Genomic DNA, 17,843 nt, shown 5'->3' with positions numbered 1-17,843 from the left:
CGACTGTCACTTCTCAGTGCTGAGCATTTGGATGATACATTCACAGCAGAATGTTTGGTAGAATACTAGTTGAAAGTATCCAGAGACTGTTCTGAGAAGCTAACAATCCAGAAGTGTTCAGCTGGCCTGCAGCTGGGAGTAGTTTGGGAAACAAATGTTGTGAGTGTTAGGAAAGACACATAAGGACTGTGATGGTAAGAAAGCTACAGATCACTGTATCCATTTGTTTTCTAAGATGCCCTATTTCCAGGTTTATTCACAGTTTAATCTACCAGGAATTTCAGTCATTCCTGTGTATTTCTCCTGAAAATGAATGTTTGGTAGGTATACAAAAAAGAAGATCGCTCACAGCCCATGGACGCTTCTACTGTAATAAACTCTGATGGTTCTGTGATGTAGGAGGCAGGTAGCAGACTTCAGTGAATAAATAAATAGCGTATCAAAGTACCTGCTTAATATTTAACAATGCAGAGTATTTGCTGTCGTGTGCTGTGTGCAGCCTGGTTTAGTGATGCATGCTTTCACCTGAATAAGAGAATGTCTGGACATCTGGTTTGCAAGGAAAGTGTTGTACTTTTTATAAAGTTGTACTTTATAAAAGCTAAAAAATTCTCTCAGTGCCCTTTGAATAAATGCAGTAAAAGTTTTTGGAGGGCATTTGCCACACATATGAAATATGAATGATTGACATATACTTCCAAAATCTGTGTCTCAGACAAATTCTTAAACCAAATCAGACCATCGGTTGGGTATGGCGTTGTGAGGGTATGTTTTTCAACTACAATAGCGAAACAGCACAACTGCAATAATGTGACATCAGGAAACTGACCCATGACGGAAAAGACTGTGGAACTGCAGTTAGGTTGGGTTTTCTGAGCGCAAATCTGTACAGAATCTGTTCACATCGTATGGAATAATGTTCATAGCTGGAGACCAGCATGGAGCTTATGGTACGCAAGTGTTTGAGAGTGATGGAGGGGGATACCCTTTTGGAAAAGGCGTGCTTCTAGATGCACACACTTGTCGCTCTGGAAGGGAGGGCCGCTGTGCCATTTAGATAGCTCTTGCCCATCATTCTTCTCTGTCAGATTCTCCACCAGAAACCTGCTGTGAAAGTGCCTAGCCAAGCACAGAAATAATGGTGTTTAAAGGTCTAAATAGAAGACATCTGCAGTGCATGGGCCTTGACTTAAGGAGGAACACATGTTCAAGTGGAAAAGAGTATAGTTTTGTGTAGCAGATATCTCAGAATACAATTAAATATTCTGGTGTGTAAACCGTACAGAAGGTTTAAAAAACATCTTTAAAAGGGCATAGAGCTTTGAGAATAGTGCCTTGCTTAGTTGTGCAAGCACAAAGACCTGCAGAGAAAAGCACTGAAAGGCACAAAAGCTCAGGTAGATTTTTTTTTTTGGCTGGGATTTTAAGAATATTTCTGCCTTCTCAGAGAAAAGAAGCAGGCTGCCTGCTTCACTTCTGCCATAATCAGGAGAAAACAGTGGTATGGAGGGAGAAGTTCTCGATTTCAGAACTAAATACCATGACTGTTTTCTGAGGCCCATTCATTTATCCGTGGGGTTATAGGTCTGAAAGCCTAGTTTTGTTGATCTGCATGGACGTTTTGTTGCTACATGCCAAGACTTCGGTTTTTCAAATCCCTCTGATCAGTGTTCATAGTTTCTCTTTCTCTGCAGACACCTAAGGCAGTGCAATGTTAGAATAAACCCTAATATAAAGTAAAACCACGTACATGGGGGGTTTGGGTTTGTGAAGGAGAAATTCAGAGCTGAAGACAAGGCTTTCAGGTAGAACAGAACTGAGCTGCATTGTTTTGTTTCTCTTTTCTTTTTCGTCATGTATATTTTATTTCAACCTTTGAGTTCTCAGTTGCAGGATTTTCTCATGGAGATGAATTTGCTTCACTTTTTCCACAGCAGGCGTAATGTATTATTAACAAGGCAATAGAGAAGTCTGTTTTAAATAATTAAGCAGGTTTCAGTAATGGATGAACTAAGGGGAAAAAAAGGAAAGAAAAGAAATTAAATAAAGATGAGTTTATATTTATAGGATATTGTTTTCTTTTTCTGAGCAGACCTTATAAAAACATTGGGTGAACACAAGCAATACAGGTCATCTTTCTGTCATCTATACGAGACCACAGTCTTAAAATTTTACAGAAGAAAAACACTCTAAAAACCCCAAGCCAAAAATCATTAAAAAAAAATACAACCAAACAAACAAAAAACATTTTAGTATCCAGGGCAGAAAGCTTTATGCTGGTTCATCAGGTACACAGAAGAAAGCTGAAATTTGTCAATTAGTCTGCTTGAAGACAAACACTTGAGATGGGTTATGGGCTTAGTGAGCACTGGATACATAACCCCTTGAATGTATTTTTTTGTTTTATTCTGACTTTTAATTATTGAGAGATGGAAGCAATTTCAACTGATTTTTCTGTGCTGCTGAAAACTAGAACAGCACTTGTTACAGTTTTAAACTCTTTTGAAAACACAGGAGGGATCCTTTTTTCAGGCTGACACATGAAGCTTCATTTGAACTAGAAGTTCAAGTGGAAGTACAGCTAAGGAAGTCGGTACTTGAGAGAGAGTAACAGCCAGCACTGAACCAGCTTCCAGGAGCCCTGCTGCGCTGGCAGCCTTCCATCCAGCGCGCGTGTTACTGGACAGACCCTACCCACATAGCATGTGTGTGTGATCTGTCGGGCAGTCGGAGTCTGTACAGCCTAAGATTTTATTGGAAGAGAAGTTACCCGCTCAAAAAGTGTGACTGTGGTACTATGTGGTTACTGCTGCTGACTCATGTGGCCAGGAGACTCTTTGAAATGGCCAGTATTAAGGGCCATCTTGCCCTAACAGGCTCAGTTACATTTATTGTTTGCTTACTTAGACTTCTTTGTGTCACATCTAATCCTCTGTGTATTCTTAGGTATGTTTTTATTTTGTATTTGAGACTTACTAAATAACAGATGTGGGTCTGTCTTCAAAGGCTGGTGGAGGTACACAGTTATTTCTTAGGTCAAAATCTGTATTTTTTAACTTCACTGAGCTGTAGTTCTTCAGTACAATTAATTGGTGTTTTGCAGACACTCATGGATAGTGTGTTGGTTTTAAAAAAGCTAGTTTATTCATAGTGTAATGTGTGGACAGTCAGATCTCTCAAGTGGGGTTGTCAGTCATTGTCCAGATGGTGGCAAGTGGCAGGAGGCTCTGTCCTTGCAGGGCATTGTCAGCTGGGTCAGGGGAAATTGCCCAAACTAAGACTCTCCAAACTGCTTTTGTTCCTGGGTCTTAAATACAGCTAGTCTGTGATCCTACATGACCACTCTATGTGAACTCAACGTGAACCATTGCTATAGTTTACCTTAAGCTACAAACAGAGCACCTGCTGTGTGAACTGTACATAGGACTGTTGTACATGATGTTATCTGCGTCTGCAGGAGTAGTTTCGGTTGTCTGCTGTCAAGTGTCTTATCTGTGTACTTCTTGGTCATTTTTGCAGCAGAAATTATGTGGGGGAGCTGTTGGGTCAGCCAGAGTGCCTGCCCAGGATGGTAGTTAGCACCCTGAATCGATGAATGGTGCCTCTCACTTGTCATGTGCACAGGAGGAGCTTGCTGGGGGAATCTCTGAGGCTGCCTGAAATTCCTGTATGTAGAGGTCCTATAGCAATTAGTCAAATACTTTGTTCTGAAGCGAGCAGTTCAGTGAGTTACCTTGTCTCAAGTCAACTGGTTTTATCCTCTGTGCACAAACTGGCAGGGCTGGGTCCTGGACCACGCAGTAGACTGATGGGTAGGCGCACTGGGTGTGTGCAGAGGCACCTGCACCACAGTTACAATTACACCACAACTGCAGTACAAACTTAAGTTTCATCCTTGTGTTACAGTTATAAATTAAATTGCCACGGTAAGCATATATGTGTACAATACTTCTGAGCTGGTTTTATTTTTTCAAAACCTCCGTTTTTAACACTGTAGTTAAAGCAACTTAAACAAAGACAGCCAGTAATGATGACCCGTTATATTGTAAGGAAAATTAGCTTTCAGCCCCATTCTTCATGGGTACGTTAGGCCATCAAAAAGCTATGAACATACGTTGATGGTCTCAGTCTACATTTTAGTGAATTGAATTTGAACTGTTCAAATAACAGTAGATATTCTGCCACAACATAGTTGTGCTAAAACCTAGGAGATTACTGCCATAGTTGTGCTGTACTGGGCGGTGCTTGTTAAATTATGCATCTGACTATACTTGCATGTTGGACCTGAATATGTCACAGTGTTTTGACCTTTGCCTAGTGTGTACGGGTACCTGTCAGAAGACTTTTTATCACTGAAATAAAATGAATTTCAAAGCCTTGCTTTATCCAGTTGTCTCCTCTGAGCTAATGTACAGAAAGACTGTATTTGCCATTCCTCTGCCAAGAAGCCAGTAGGTGGGCATTAGTGTAATGTATGTAATGGCCTTTTGTTTAAGCGAATCTTACATTGCTGAAGTATTTTTTTTATTTCATCCCCTCAATTGTAGTCTTGTTGTGTGATGGTGTGAAGCTCAAGCTTATAGTCTTGTGGAACAAACTGCTGCTTATATGAAAAGCAGGTGAAACAGCACTGCTTTTATAAAGCAAGAGCAGGTGATTGTATTTGAAGATGTTTCAATGTCAGTTACGTTGTCTTCATGAGCTGTTCAGTTATCCAGCTGGGTTGACCTGGATAGGTTAGACGCAACAGGATGCAACACAGTCCTCTCCTGTTACAAGTTCTGTTACTAAACCTGCCTGCACAATAGCAAGGAAGGTTTCTCAGGTGGAGTGGGTTGCATGTTTGTTAGAGTCAAAGAAAGCCAAAACTGCGATGGAGAATTTTTGGATGTACCAGGTCGAGTATCGTAAGAAAAATGTAAGTAGGTATTCAGGAGGAGAAATGGGGTAACTTGTACTTCTTTATTGCTGCACTTAAGAAAATGCTTTGCAATTCCATTGATGGACCTGTCTATGTAATAACAGCATGCTTTGTGTGAACGTACTATGTTTGTTCTGATAGCATTTTTGTTAGGCTTCTAAAACTTGTTTTGTTAGCAGACAAGGAAGCAGTCACTAAGCATTTATTTTAGACTTCAGTTTTAGTGTTTTGAGTGGCTATGCAAGTTCTGTCCACCATGACGTATCAAAATATTTCTTGTTATTGCAGTGACTGCCTTCGTTCCTTATGCGTTGTGTACGATACCTCTCAAAATGCATTTTGATGCAGAAGAGAATCGAGTGTTTATTCTTCAAAGACTGAATATTTTTGCACAGATGTTTTTGGGGGCAGCTCTTCTGTCATGTCATGCAGCAAACTTTGTAGGATGTTTGATATTTGGGTTTGGTAGCTTCAGTACTGGGGTTTTTTCCTCCAGAAAAGTTTTAGCACGCATTCAAACAGAGCACATGGAAAGCTGTGTGATCATTTTGATGGTTGCTTAGTTCTAATACTTGTAGATGAAAATAACTGAGTAAAGGTATTTGTAGTGCTACTGGAGTGACTGTTAATATGTTTTAAATGCTACAAAATTTCTTAGTGTCAAAAGCCAACTTGTTTAAATGAACTCATTTATTGTTACCACCTTAGTGTGTGAGTATGAGAACTTCCAGGCATGTTAAACAACTTTTTTTGTGTGTGTGTGGAAACATTTGATGCTAAAATATGATATGCTTTACTTTGTTTGTTTGTTTACTGTTTATAGGTCAATCCTACGATATCCCGATGTCATTATTAGGTTGCTAGGATTGTGTACCTTTTGCGTTTAATCCTTACACAGAAATTATTATGTAACTATTGGGAATGTGCGCACTGTGAGGATGCTTCCTTAAGTAAGCAGGAGTTGCCATTTGTGCAGTTGAGTCGCTGTGGCACAGAGACTCTGGTAGTTACACAGTAAAAAAGGGGAGCCTGCGTCTCTCCCACAGTTCCTGGGCGAATGCCAGCTGTGCAATGAGCTGTCCTTCAGTCTGATGGCACAAGCACATGCCAGTGTTCTAGGGGCCATTCAACAGCTGCATCTGGTCAGGGACGGTTTCACAGCTGCATCTCCTTTTTGCCCTGCAGCTGTAATTCAAGATTATAGGGCAATGCAAGGACTGCGCTTTTACCCAGGAGAGAAGTTTAAGGAATTGTGTCTTAACTCTTTGGAAGACTTTATTAGTTAACTACAATTCTAACTTTTAGTAATTATCAAAGATATACATTTTAAAGGAACGAGGGTAAAAAGAAAGAAGAGGAGAAGGGGATTTTGTTTTCTTGTTTTGTTCCGTATCTGTGAAGCTAAGCTTGCAAACCTTAGATTTTTTTTTTTTATTTAAACACACTGTTTCGTAGATTTCAGTATTTCGGCTGGATTTGAGGCATAGCAGGAGGGGACTCCTGCGTTGGAACTGCCACCACTCAGAGACTGGAAATGTAGCCCTTTTCCGGTATAACTCATTGTCTTAGAAAAAAGCGCTGTAATGTAATTGTTTATGAAACCAGAAGAATAGTATTTGACTATTTCACCATCAGTGATGAATGTGGAGCTAGCAAAGCTAGGGCCAAACTCCCTATGTCAAACGAGAGTGTAGAATGCCAGGGCTGCTGGGCTAAGCACTCAGCTTGCATAGCTAAATGTTAAACCTTCCTTTGAGGGTTCACATTCTGGCATGCACACTGGCTTGTTTTGCAGGTATTTCCTTCAGATCTGCCTTTAAAAAATGCCTACTGGGTGGAAATTGTGTACTGTCTTTCATTTCGGTCAGCTTCATTAATTCAACACTCAAGTGTTCTTGTGTCATACCCCCATACCAGTCCGCCCTGCTCTGGACTTCAGATACCTTGCTACAGCTTTTTAGTGTCACCAGCATTCTTTAGGAATTGCCTATGATTAGAGTATTCTTTCACTTTACCAAGATACTTGCTTATGGATCACATAGATCTAGATATTCCACAATGCCATGTTTCTACGCTGTTCCCTTTGTTTTTCTGCTGTGACATTCTTGGTCATCATGAATGACTAGGACATGACTGGAAAGACAGTTTCTCCACTGAATTGTTTACGATGAAGGGAGAAAAAGGAGAAATCTGGTCTAGACAGCATGTATGATGCTAAGACCATAGCACAAACTGTGAAATATTTTCTAAGTTTGCACTGTATCTAGGATGAGGAATCACAGTCCTTGATTATGCTGGTATTGAGTAGTCCTTGAATATATTCATAAGTCCTTGAACACATTAGTATGGCTTTGCACAATTTATAAAAGTTGTTTTCTAAGATGATGGAATAACATTTATGGACAATGTCTTCAGCCTGCCTCTGCTTAGTTTAGCACTTCAGGTTAGTTATACCTGACAGCATGTGTGCTTATGACGAAACTGGAGTCTTTTCTTTACTCTCCCCAATTTGACAGCTAAGCAATCTTTAGCTGAATCCCTGTGTTCTGATCATGGTCAAGTCACCTGTCTCCCATCACACCTTACTACTTAGCGAGTTTATCTTTCCCACAATGTCAGATCTTGGAACATCGGTCTGCATTGCCTGCAGCCTTCAGTAAGCTCACAGTCATTTGCCTGCATGCAACAAGCATGTACTTTTGCAACTGAAAGTCCTGTAACTGCAGCTTAGTTGAATGCTGACAGTAAGTAGTTGGCCTAATACCAATATCAGACGATACTCCATTCACCTTGCAAAAATACAATTTTATGACACTTTTTGGCTAACTGTTGCTTGTCGCTGAGTACAACTTTTTATTTTTCTAACTGCTTCATTTCATACCTTACTGACACATAAACACAGATGTTTTTAAAATGATTGAGCTGCTCAGAATAAGTCCAATGAGAGACTGATGCATGATTATTATGATAAAAAGCAAGGGTTACAACATGAAAAAAGTGTTTGTCTAGTTTCTTCCCCTCCCCCCTCATCTATTATTTCCACTGCCAAGTTAGAGGAAAAGATGAAAGAATGGTTTGTACATTGGTCACTCAGACTATTGTTTATTTTTCTTGTCATGCTTAGTCTCCATCTCCAGATTCCTCTTCACCTCGGGGTGCTGAATCGTCAAGTAGGCAACATCACCAGGATGTCTGCAGTACAGCAGAGGCCTCCACTAATAAAGAGGTAGAGTGAAATCTTTCTAAATGCCACATTTATTGTGGCATTTTATGCCTTTTATGCCTTTTTATTTTCCTTTCCCCCTTGTACCTGTGCAATCCCTTCTCTTCTTCCAAAATTGCAACAAACTTGAAAATCTGATTTGTAGCTCCTTTCCTCTGTGCTTGCCTGGCTGTCTGACTGAACCTCTAATTTGCTTAAGACTGTTTATCATGGCATTTCTGACTCTGTGTTCTGCTGCCATGAAATCTGTTTAACAGGTTGGGAGGTATTGATTTACCGAACGGCCATCCTCACCTCTGTGTTAGAGGCAAAAGGAAGAAGCTGATTTCTTTTTTCAATGCAGAATGTCTGCCTGCAAAAAAAAATAATATTTCTTAGCCGGATTAAAAAGCTTCCTTAAAGAAAATTAATTAGGTAGTAATTTATGCTGCTTAATGTTTTGTCATTGTAGAAACTCACCTGCCAGTGATTCACAGTCAGAATTCAGTTCCTGACTCCAGGCTCCTCAAAATAAAGAGCTAAATACGTACTTCCTTTTTTCTTTTGTTTTTTTTTCCTCTCTCACCTGGCAACTTTTTGCACTGCAGTAGTTCCACCAACACCAAATGAGAAGTGTGAGTAGAACTTCTCGCAGTGTGAAAAGACAATCATTTGACATAAAAGTATTTGGATTGGTATAGAATGGCTGGCTCTGTAAACAGAAAAATCTGCAAATATTTGGCTTATTTGCTTTTTGTTTTTTAAACTTGAAACAAATCTGGAAACTAGTCTAACATGATGCTGTATTGTTACTGATGGCAATGCATGAGTTATCTTCCACAATGAAAAAAACTGATCTACTGTAACTGGAGATACTGGTTAAAATTGAAATGCTAATTAGTAATCCATTCTTTCTTTTTTTCTTTTGCTACTATACAGGGATAAAAAAGCTTGTAACGTGTATGTCTTTGTGCCAGTCTGTATTTGCATTTCGAAAATAATGAGAGGTTTCAAAAGACGTAAGAAACTCAGTTTCTCTTGTGCTAAAGCCTGCAACAGTTGATTGTGGCATTAAATCTTCATCTGCTATATTGTTAGCTTGTTAAAGCTTTTAGCTTTCTTTAGTAGAGATTTTGTCATTTCATATATATGCTAATTTTTAAAAGCTTTTAGATATTGATAAACGTACACGAAGGAAGAAACAAACAAGGTGCTACTCATTCCAGTTTTTAAGATGTGCTCACAGGTAGTGTGGGTAGGTGGTCCAGTAAAAACGTTCATCTGCAGAGATGAAAGCCACAGATCTGAAAAGGCATGTCGGTGTCCTCACAGCAGCTTAAATGGTTTGACAGCAGGAGATAGTTGTTTATTGACATCTTTATTTATTCCAGTACAATCTCTGAATGACAGCTTTCTTGGTTTTGCAGTACAGTTTAGTCATTTTCATAAGGAGCAGCAAGTACTTAAAGGCTGTGCTGTCTGTGTCACACACCTTTTGTTCTTATTTCACAAGTTGTTTTGTTTTGTAGCAAGATGAACATCATTGACTGAAAAATATTACATCGCTTTTCTATTTGTTACAAAGGTAAACACTCCCTGGAGTTAGTCACTCAACCTGTCACATAACTGTGACCTGCTTAGTTTACCTGTTTTTTCCACTAATACACAGAACGTAGTAAGTTGCCCATCATAAAGGAAAATAATTTGGCATATATTTCAATGACTGTTGACTGGAAATATACTGAAAATCTTGTAAGATATTATGCATTATTCTGATCATATATAGATTTTCTTGTAATAAAACTGTATTAAGCAGTCATTGGAGGAGTTACTGCTAGTACAGGCAGTTGCAGATTCATTGAAGTTTTGTGATCCTTGGACTATGCAAAATTCTTACCTGTAACACATATAATAGCAGCAGATATTTCAGTATACCTGTTACCATCTGTATATTGCCATACAGAATTTTCTTTGATAAACGGCAAGTCTTACTCACTGAAAGCTGTAGCTTTCGGGTGTTTGAAGTGTTAGCCACAGCCTTTCACATAAAATTGCAGTTGAAAGTAAGGTCTTTCTTTAGACTGTGTATTTACATGTGCAAGTCAAGATTTTTTTCATTTGTTCACCTTTTACAAAATTCAAGCTATGAGATGTGGTTTTGTGCTTTATACAGTGTAAACATTGTTGGTGGTGAGGTGTTAGTGAAGTCAGCTACTCCACAGAAAAGAGGTTGCTACCTAACCTGGTAAAATTTAGAAAGTTTTTTAGGCTGCATTAATCTGAGGGATACATGTAAGAACGGTACTAATGAATAACAGAAATTGGTTAATGAATAACATAAGTTTGTGGTTAAATAACTGACTGGGCTGATGGTTTCAGTCATGAATAATAACAGTGTAGCCTAATTTTATATATTCCTGCATGTGTTTATTTGTAGTTGGAAGATCCAGTGTCTTTGAGATATATTTCCCTACATACTTCTTGATTAGTAAAAGTGGAGCACCTATTGGTAGACAGTTAATATACTATTGAACACGAACAAGTAACTGAAAACTGGGCCTAGCATGTTGTCTGATAGTTAAAGACACAAATGGAATACATTGAATTTATCTCTAGTAGGCGCTTAGAGTTTGAAAATACTAAATGTAATAATAAATCTTAATAAATAGTGCTCTTCCTCTGGTAATAACTATGACTTCTTTATTTTTTTGGCATGGAGAAGTTTTTAATGCGTATTTGTGCATGCTCTGTTCTGTTTGAAATCCTTTTTGTCTTAATTACAGTCCAGAAAAAGCTTGGCTTCATTTCCAACCTATGTTGAAGGTAAGATAGTTCTACAATTTCTAAATCTTTTTCATATGCAAAAACCTCCAATATTTATACTGTATAATTTTTTTTTCTTTTTTTTTTTTTTTTTTCTGAATAGGAAAGCTGCTAGTTGGGTATAGTGATTTAGATTAAATTGTGTCCAGTCTGGAACCTGAGCTGAATCCTACTGTGCTCTTTCAGAAGTTCAGAAACATGGAGCTTTTATTTTTTAGCGTTTCCTTCATAGTTTCTGTCTCAGTTCCACTGTTTTTTTTAATCAGTATCCCTTAAAACACTACTGATTTTTTTCATGGCATTTACACAACACATGAATGTGTGTGGACAAGGAAAATAGTTTAGGCAAGAAGAATGTAGTGCTTTCTCCAGCACTGATTTCAATTGGCAGGCTCAATCCAATCTCAGCTGGATTAATTAGCAGAATTGAATTAATTGGATTAATTGGCAGGCCTGCCAGAGAAAATCTGCACTGCTTTGCAGCTACTTGTCCTCTAATTAAATAGTGCTTCCTGTTTTAGAGTTAAGCTTGCGCCTGTACTACTGCTAAATTTATTCAGAACAATGTGAAAAAGCGAGTTAGCTGCTACATGAACTGCTGTTACCTTTTGTCTGAGTCTGCATCCTGTGTATACAGGAAGACTGCATGCTGTAAAACCCAGTTATTTTGTTATGAGTGAACGACAGAAGCAGAAAATTCAAAGTTTCATTTGTTTTCCCCTGACAGCGGTTGTTCCATATGCTTGATGAAATGCCAGAAATACAGTTGATGTGATACATCATTTGGACTGTCTGGGAACTCCTTGGATTGATTTATAGTGTGCTGTGTTTAAACAAATATGTGATCATCCTCTTTAGACTACAAATTGATCACTATTAGTCTTCAGTGTATGAGCTGCATATTTTGGAATCTGTGGCCAGCAGGTCAACTGACATAAATTTCATATATTGTTTTGCAACTAGCTGAGCTTTGGAATTTTGCTGTACTGAAGGATCTCTCTTAGAACTGAAATTCATCTCCTAGTGGTAGCCCTGCCTATCAAGGGCTATCTTATGTAATCCTCCCTTCCTTAAAAAAAAAAAAAAAAATTGCCACTAAAATACATTTAAACCTTGTTCCAGTGCAAAATTCCTTAGAAAAACAGTTTTTCCATTTTAATACACTAGCAGTCCAAGAAAAACTTGCTAGCCCCTATGCTACACTTTCGTTCACATAATAATTTCATTGTCAGAGGTAATAAAAAGCAGTACTGTCTGTGAGTTCACCTCAGATGAAAATAGAGCACATACCTTTTTTGGTTTTAATATGCTTCCTTCTGGGAGTCTTATCTACACCTTTGTCAGTCTATATTTGTGGGTTTTGTGTTTTGATTAGAAATTGTACCATACAGTGTTTTGTACCCTTTATGGTGAGGTGGTGGAAGTGGTGAAAAGTCCTTGACCTGTAGAGTAACAGATAGCAACACTTAAAATGCTGTGTGGTTTCAGGACTGGAAGATTGTGCAGATATGTAGTACTTCCAGATGCATAGATGTTCCTAAGGAAAAAAATCCATTTCTTTGGGTCATGTACTTGTGACTTGTTCATTTTGAGAGCTTTCCATATACATAGTAGCTGAACAAATTCTGCACACTGAAGATGAGCATTTTAAAATTACTAGTCATAAATTTTCATATTTAAAGAACCCGTAAAGGAGACAAGCTTGCTCATAAGATTTGTACATCTACTTCTGTCTGTGTGCATCGTTTCAGTGTAATACTTACCTCTAGCTCTTTCTTCTCTTATTTTAATCTTAATGACTTGCATTTCTCTGGAGCCAGAGGAAAAAAAGGCAAACCTAAATACAGGGTAGGGTTTTTTTTTTTGGTGACAAAATGTGGACACTTTTACCATTAGCATTCTTTAAGATGATTTGCATTTTCACTTGTCTTGACATCGATTGTTTTTCCTTACTTGTAAGAAAACAGGCATCTTCTTAGGTTGACCAGCCTCTCTGTTGGATCATGACAACTTTAACATGTAGCAAGGTGTTAAAATAGAACTTTTTTATGTACACAATTTTTAGATATAATTGCCAAACACCAAAACACTTACAGATCATAAAAGCTGCTTTGTAAGGGTTTGCACTGTTAGGCAGTGAATGCTTCACCACCCTCTGACTTTCCACAGAAGTTTATGGGAGTCAGCTCATTAAGAATCTGTGGTATCGTTGATAGTAAGGTCTGTGGGAGAGTTGTTTTGCTGTCAGGACATCCCATGCTCTGTATTGAACATTTTTTGTTTAACTCTGTACTTTACCTCAGTATCCTTGTTGAGACGAAGAATGATTTTTAGAAATCTATGGCATAGAAGTACTTTGCTTAATTGGGCAATCAGTCTTTTTGGTAAGGGGAGACGTGTCGTACCTGTAAAGCATTTCCAGGGGCGTTCCTCTGCCTGTCGCACTAACTGCAGCTAACACACAAGTGAGCAGGTGGCTGATGGCTGTTATTAAATTGCACCCTTCCTCCTTCTGTTTGTGACTGATGGTTTTAGAATTGCAAGGCTGGTTTTGCGGGATGAGGGGCAAGCTGAGTAACTGTCTGTCCCTTTATTACAGTGAAAACCCACAGAGACTATTTTGCTGCAAGGTGATCCATGTTCACAAAAGAATGAGCTGTTGTGAGAGAGAGTCTGGATTAACAGTTACAGCTTTTGCTGGAGAGAGGTTGAGAGCGTTCGCTTGGTGTTTTGTACCTTTGAAAGTACTGGTTACCATATCAACTTGCTAAACTGAAGTATTTCAGAGGAGGAATTGCAGCCATGAGGTGCAGGCTCAGGATGTCAGAGTGCTGCTGTTTTGCCATGGTCCAGCATGATTTTTTTCAGCGATTGATTTGCTTTGTTACAGTTCCTGGACCTTGCGATCCTGAAGACTTAATTGATGGAATCATTTTTGCTGCCAATTACCTTGGCTCAACTCAGCTCCTTTCTGATAAAACTCCCTCCAAGAATGTGAGAATGATGCAGGCTCAGGAAGCTGTCAGCAGGATCAAGGTGAGCAGTAACTCCTGCTGCTTCTCTTCTCATGTAGATGCCTGAATATTGTGGATATGAACTTCTTAAGTAAGCAGTAGTTTTGTCGTGTGGGGGTTGTCTGTGATTGCAGAAAGTTTAAGTACCTCATCTTTCTTTCTGCAAAGTAAATCACATGTATAATGCTGCTTTTGGAACAAGGCTGATAAGGAGAAGTTACCAGGTCATTTTAATTAGTGATAGTAATACACGTGCCATGTACTCTAAGCCAGAATCTGAAGTGAGTGATGGTCTGAGTTATGTATTACCTGGGCATTGAGGAACAACAGGTTTAGGGTATACCTAATAAGTACTGCAACTGCCTCTGGCTGGGCACTTGATGAAAATAGTACTGTGATAACGTCTGCAGTTATTTTTGACCCTGCTGTGGATACTAGTTTCTCCACCACTTAATACCTATGAGCTGATTTAAGCAGAAGAAAAACAAAAGCCTGTCATGATACAGAGATGTATGGAACAAAATAGTTTTTCCTGGAATCTGTTACATTTGCTTTGTTTGTTTGGAAAACAGAAATGCCCACCAATTTCTGTATGGGCCACAACGAGCAATGGGCATGCTGCTGTATTGTAAGTTACTGTGATGACATTGTCAACTGAAAATAAGGTGTGTGGATGAAGTATTGCAGGGTTGTAGAGCATGTTGCAATATTCCCGCTCCCCATACACGGCAGGGTGGTAGGCACACAGCTTCATCTTCTCCTGATTCATCTAACAAACACAATCTTATCTGAAAGTTATCCTTAGTTTAATATTTGTGTGTTCTTCTTTTGTATAGTTTATTTTGGTTTCCAGCTCAGACTCTGTGTGCAATTGCATACAGGAGAGAGGAAGAGAGACAGCATGTTATCAGCAGGCCAATAGCACTGTCTATTAAGCTTGGCTGATGCTTCATGCTGTTACTATTCCTTCCAATGTTTTTCATGCCAGGTGTTCGGTTCGGTCTATGTATGAAACTTTCACAGGGACGCCTCAACTAGAAGCATTGAGACTTCCAGAAGTTGTAATTTTGCTGGTGTTCAAATACAGAAGTTCTTGCAACCGTGTCTCTGAAAATCACCAACACTCTAGCATTCTAGAGGAGGCAGAGAGAGGTAGCCTTCCTACAGATCAGTCATCTTCTGCCATCTCTGTAGAAGCTTCCACAAAGTTAAGCAACTACTGGGCCTGTTGAAAAAGAATGGTTTATCTGTGTTTGTTGGAGACTCTGGATTCGGTGACATTTCTTAAAAAGATTTTTCACTCAGCTTTCTCAGCCCTGGCAGGTCTTGGTTGGTTCTTCCCAAAGCTACAGTGGAGACTTTCCTTTACAGAGTCTGCTATGCTGTTCAGCTCTGTTCACTCATAAAACCCATAATTTATACATCCATATAAATCAGCAGGCATGCATATTCTTGGTTGTAGTGAATTTGTCTCAGGGTGGAGGCCCAAGTAGTTGCGCTGTTGACCTGATAAAACCCTAGCTTGTGTGCATAATTTTCTGAAACTGTAAGTGTATTTCAGAAAGTTACTGGCTTAGTGTACAATACCATTGTACACTTCTTTGATAGTTACTGCTTTTCTGCTTCTAGGCGCAGCTCAGGCAATATAAATATACCTCGCTGCACCTTAGGATCTTTGGTTTATTAGAGTTGGTTTTGGCTGGTTTTATTGCTGATTGCTATTAAAGCTAAACTTTAGTAGTGAGAAATTAATTACGAGAGATCGAGTCCCTGCTGTCAGATTTATTACTACATTAGGTAGCCTTTAGCCCAAAAGTGTACAATACTGCTTGCACTATGACTATGATACTTGTGCCCTACTCACATTTGTTCACAGAGTATGTTAGGTGTTGCATGTGAAGCATTTCCCTGTAGTTAAAGAAAACAAAGGTTATGAATTAAGAATGAGCTTTTAAAAATTTGCATACTTGAAGTTAAGAGCATTAAAAAGGGGGGAATAGTTTTGTTTAAGGCCTGTTGTGTACACATACCTTTGCATATGAGTGTGTTCCTTTTGAAGTTAATAATCCTTATAATGCTTCATGTTATCAATTCACAGAATCACAGAATCACAGAATGGTAGGGGTTGGAAGGGACGTCTGTGGGTCATCTAGTCCAACCCTCCTGCCAAAGCAGGGTCACCTACAGCAGGCTGCACAGGACCTTGTCCAGTTCCTTCAGACCATATAGTCATTCATTTAGAATGTGAACAGATTTTGAAAACAATTCCCCATGCTGCTTCTTTAAGCAAGTATTTCTTCACTTAAAAGTACGAGAATTGATGACAAGTTGACCATGAGCCAGCAGTGTGCCCTGGTTGCCAGGAAGGCCAATGGTATCCTGGGGTGCATTAAGAAGAGTGTGGCCAGCAGGTTGAAAGAGGTTCTCCTTCCCCTCTACACTGCCCTAGTGAGGCCTCATCTGGAGGACTGCATCCAGTTCTGGGCTCCCCAGTTCAAGAAAGATGAGGAGCTACTGGAGAGAGTCCAGCGGAGGGCTACAAGGATGATGAGGGGGCTGGAGCATCTCTCCTATGAGGAAAGGCTGAGGGAGCTGGGCTTGTTCAGCCTGAAGAAGAGAAGGCTGCGAGGGGACCTTATAAATGCCTACAAATATCTGAAGGGTGGGTGTCAAGAGGATGGGGCCAGAGTCTTTTCAGTGGTGCCCAGCGACAGGACAAGGGGCAATGGGCACAAACTGAAGCACAGGAAGTTCCGTCTGAACATGAGGAAGAACTTCTTCACTCTGAGGGTGACGGAGCACTGGAACAGGCTGCCCGGGGAGGTTGTAGAGTCTCCTTCTCTGGAGATACTCAAAACTGGTCTGCATGAGGTCCTGTGCAGCCTGTTCTAGGTGACTCTGCTTTGGCAGGGGGGTTGGACTAGATGACCCACAGAGGTCCCTTCCAACCCTGAACATTCTGTGATTTGTGCTTGAGCATTGGTCTCTGTGAAGTCCAAATATGTTAAAACAGATACACTGCTTTGAAGCCATTTGTGAAACATAGTTATTTCATATTTCCACTAGGAGGTACTTTTGGTAATAGAAAAGGTGTTTCGCTGTTTCCAGACTGTAGTCTCATTTCTTCAGATAGCACAGAAAGAAATATCTTTTCATATTTTATTTGGAGTGGATTCGTTGTACCTAATAAATGTTGATGTTCATTATTAAAGTTCACAGCTGATATGTGCTGTTACATTTCACATGTGAACTAACAGTTAATTTTCGTTTTTATTTTTGATCGGCAGATTTGAGCTGTGTGGCAGGTTTGGACATTTTTAGACAGCAACTGATTTAATTACTGAATGTAATTTAAGATAGAACCGATGTGTGGAAAGAATTTAATATTCTGCACATTTTGTTTACTTGGTGTCATCTGGGTGTTCACTGAGTTGCAGTACGTTTTTTGTAGAGGTTAAATGGGTTGAGTGTGTTTAAGACATCCCTGTAGCAAAAGTGGAAGCTTGCTCATTTTTAACAATTTATAGTTTTGGAAGTTGCTGCTAGATACATAGTTACAGTTCATTTACCTTAAATGAAAGGCCTGGAGTCTAGATATTTTTAAAAATTTATATTTTGTTGAGATTAAGTATTCTGTTTTTTCTAAGAATATAGAAAGAATTTTTTAATCTAAATCAGCAAAAGAACATGGTGATGAAGAGGATTAGTCTGATAAAGTGTCTTGCATAGAATTATCCTAATTTGTTTTTTTGTGGACCATAACTTGTTTTATGACATTTCTATGTAGTGTTAAATCACTTACTAAAATTGATTGTTCCATATCATCACCTTAGTTTTGTAAAATATTTTAAAGTCATTCTTCAAAAAATTAAAATACTACTAA

The 17,843-nt window shown here is 39.1% G+C and overlaps 1 protein-coding gene across 3 annotated transcripts in view; it reads left to right on the top strand.

Moving 5' to 3' along the window:
• The window catches only part of APBA1 (amyloid beta precursor protein binding family A member 1), an 89,617-nt gene that overhangs the window by 55,520 nt on the left and 16,254 nt on the right, over positions 1-17,843 (top strand). For all 3 annotated transcript variants that reach the window (XM_075410996.1, XM_075410994.1, XM_075410995.1), the window contains exons 3-5: positions 8,046-8,147; positions 10,907-10,946; positions 13,837-13,982. In XM_075410996.1, the coding sequence (XP_075267111.1) occupies positions 8,046-8,147; positions 10,907-10,946; positions 13,837-13,982 (288 nt within the window). The remainder of the gene's footprint in view (positions 1-8,045; positions 8,148-10,906; positions 10,947-13,836; positions 13,983-17,843) is intronic.

The sequence above is a fragment of the Opisthocomus hoazin genome, chromosome Z, assembly GCF_030867145.1.
Source record: "Opisthocomus hoazin isolate bOpiHoa1 chromosome Z, bOpiHoa1.hap1, whole genome shotgun sequence".
NCBI classification, from domain to species: domain Eukaryota; kingdom Metazoa; phylum Chordata; class Aves; order Opisthocomiformes; family Opisthocomidae; genus Opisthocomus; species Opisthocomus hoazin.
This window is presented reverse-complemented; position numbering and strand designations above follow the sequence as displayed.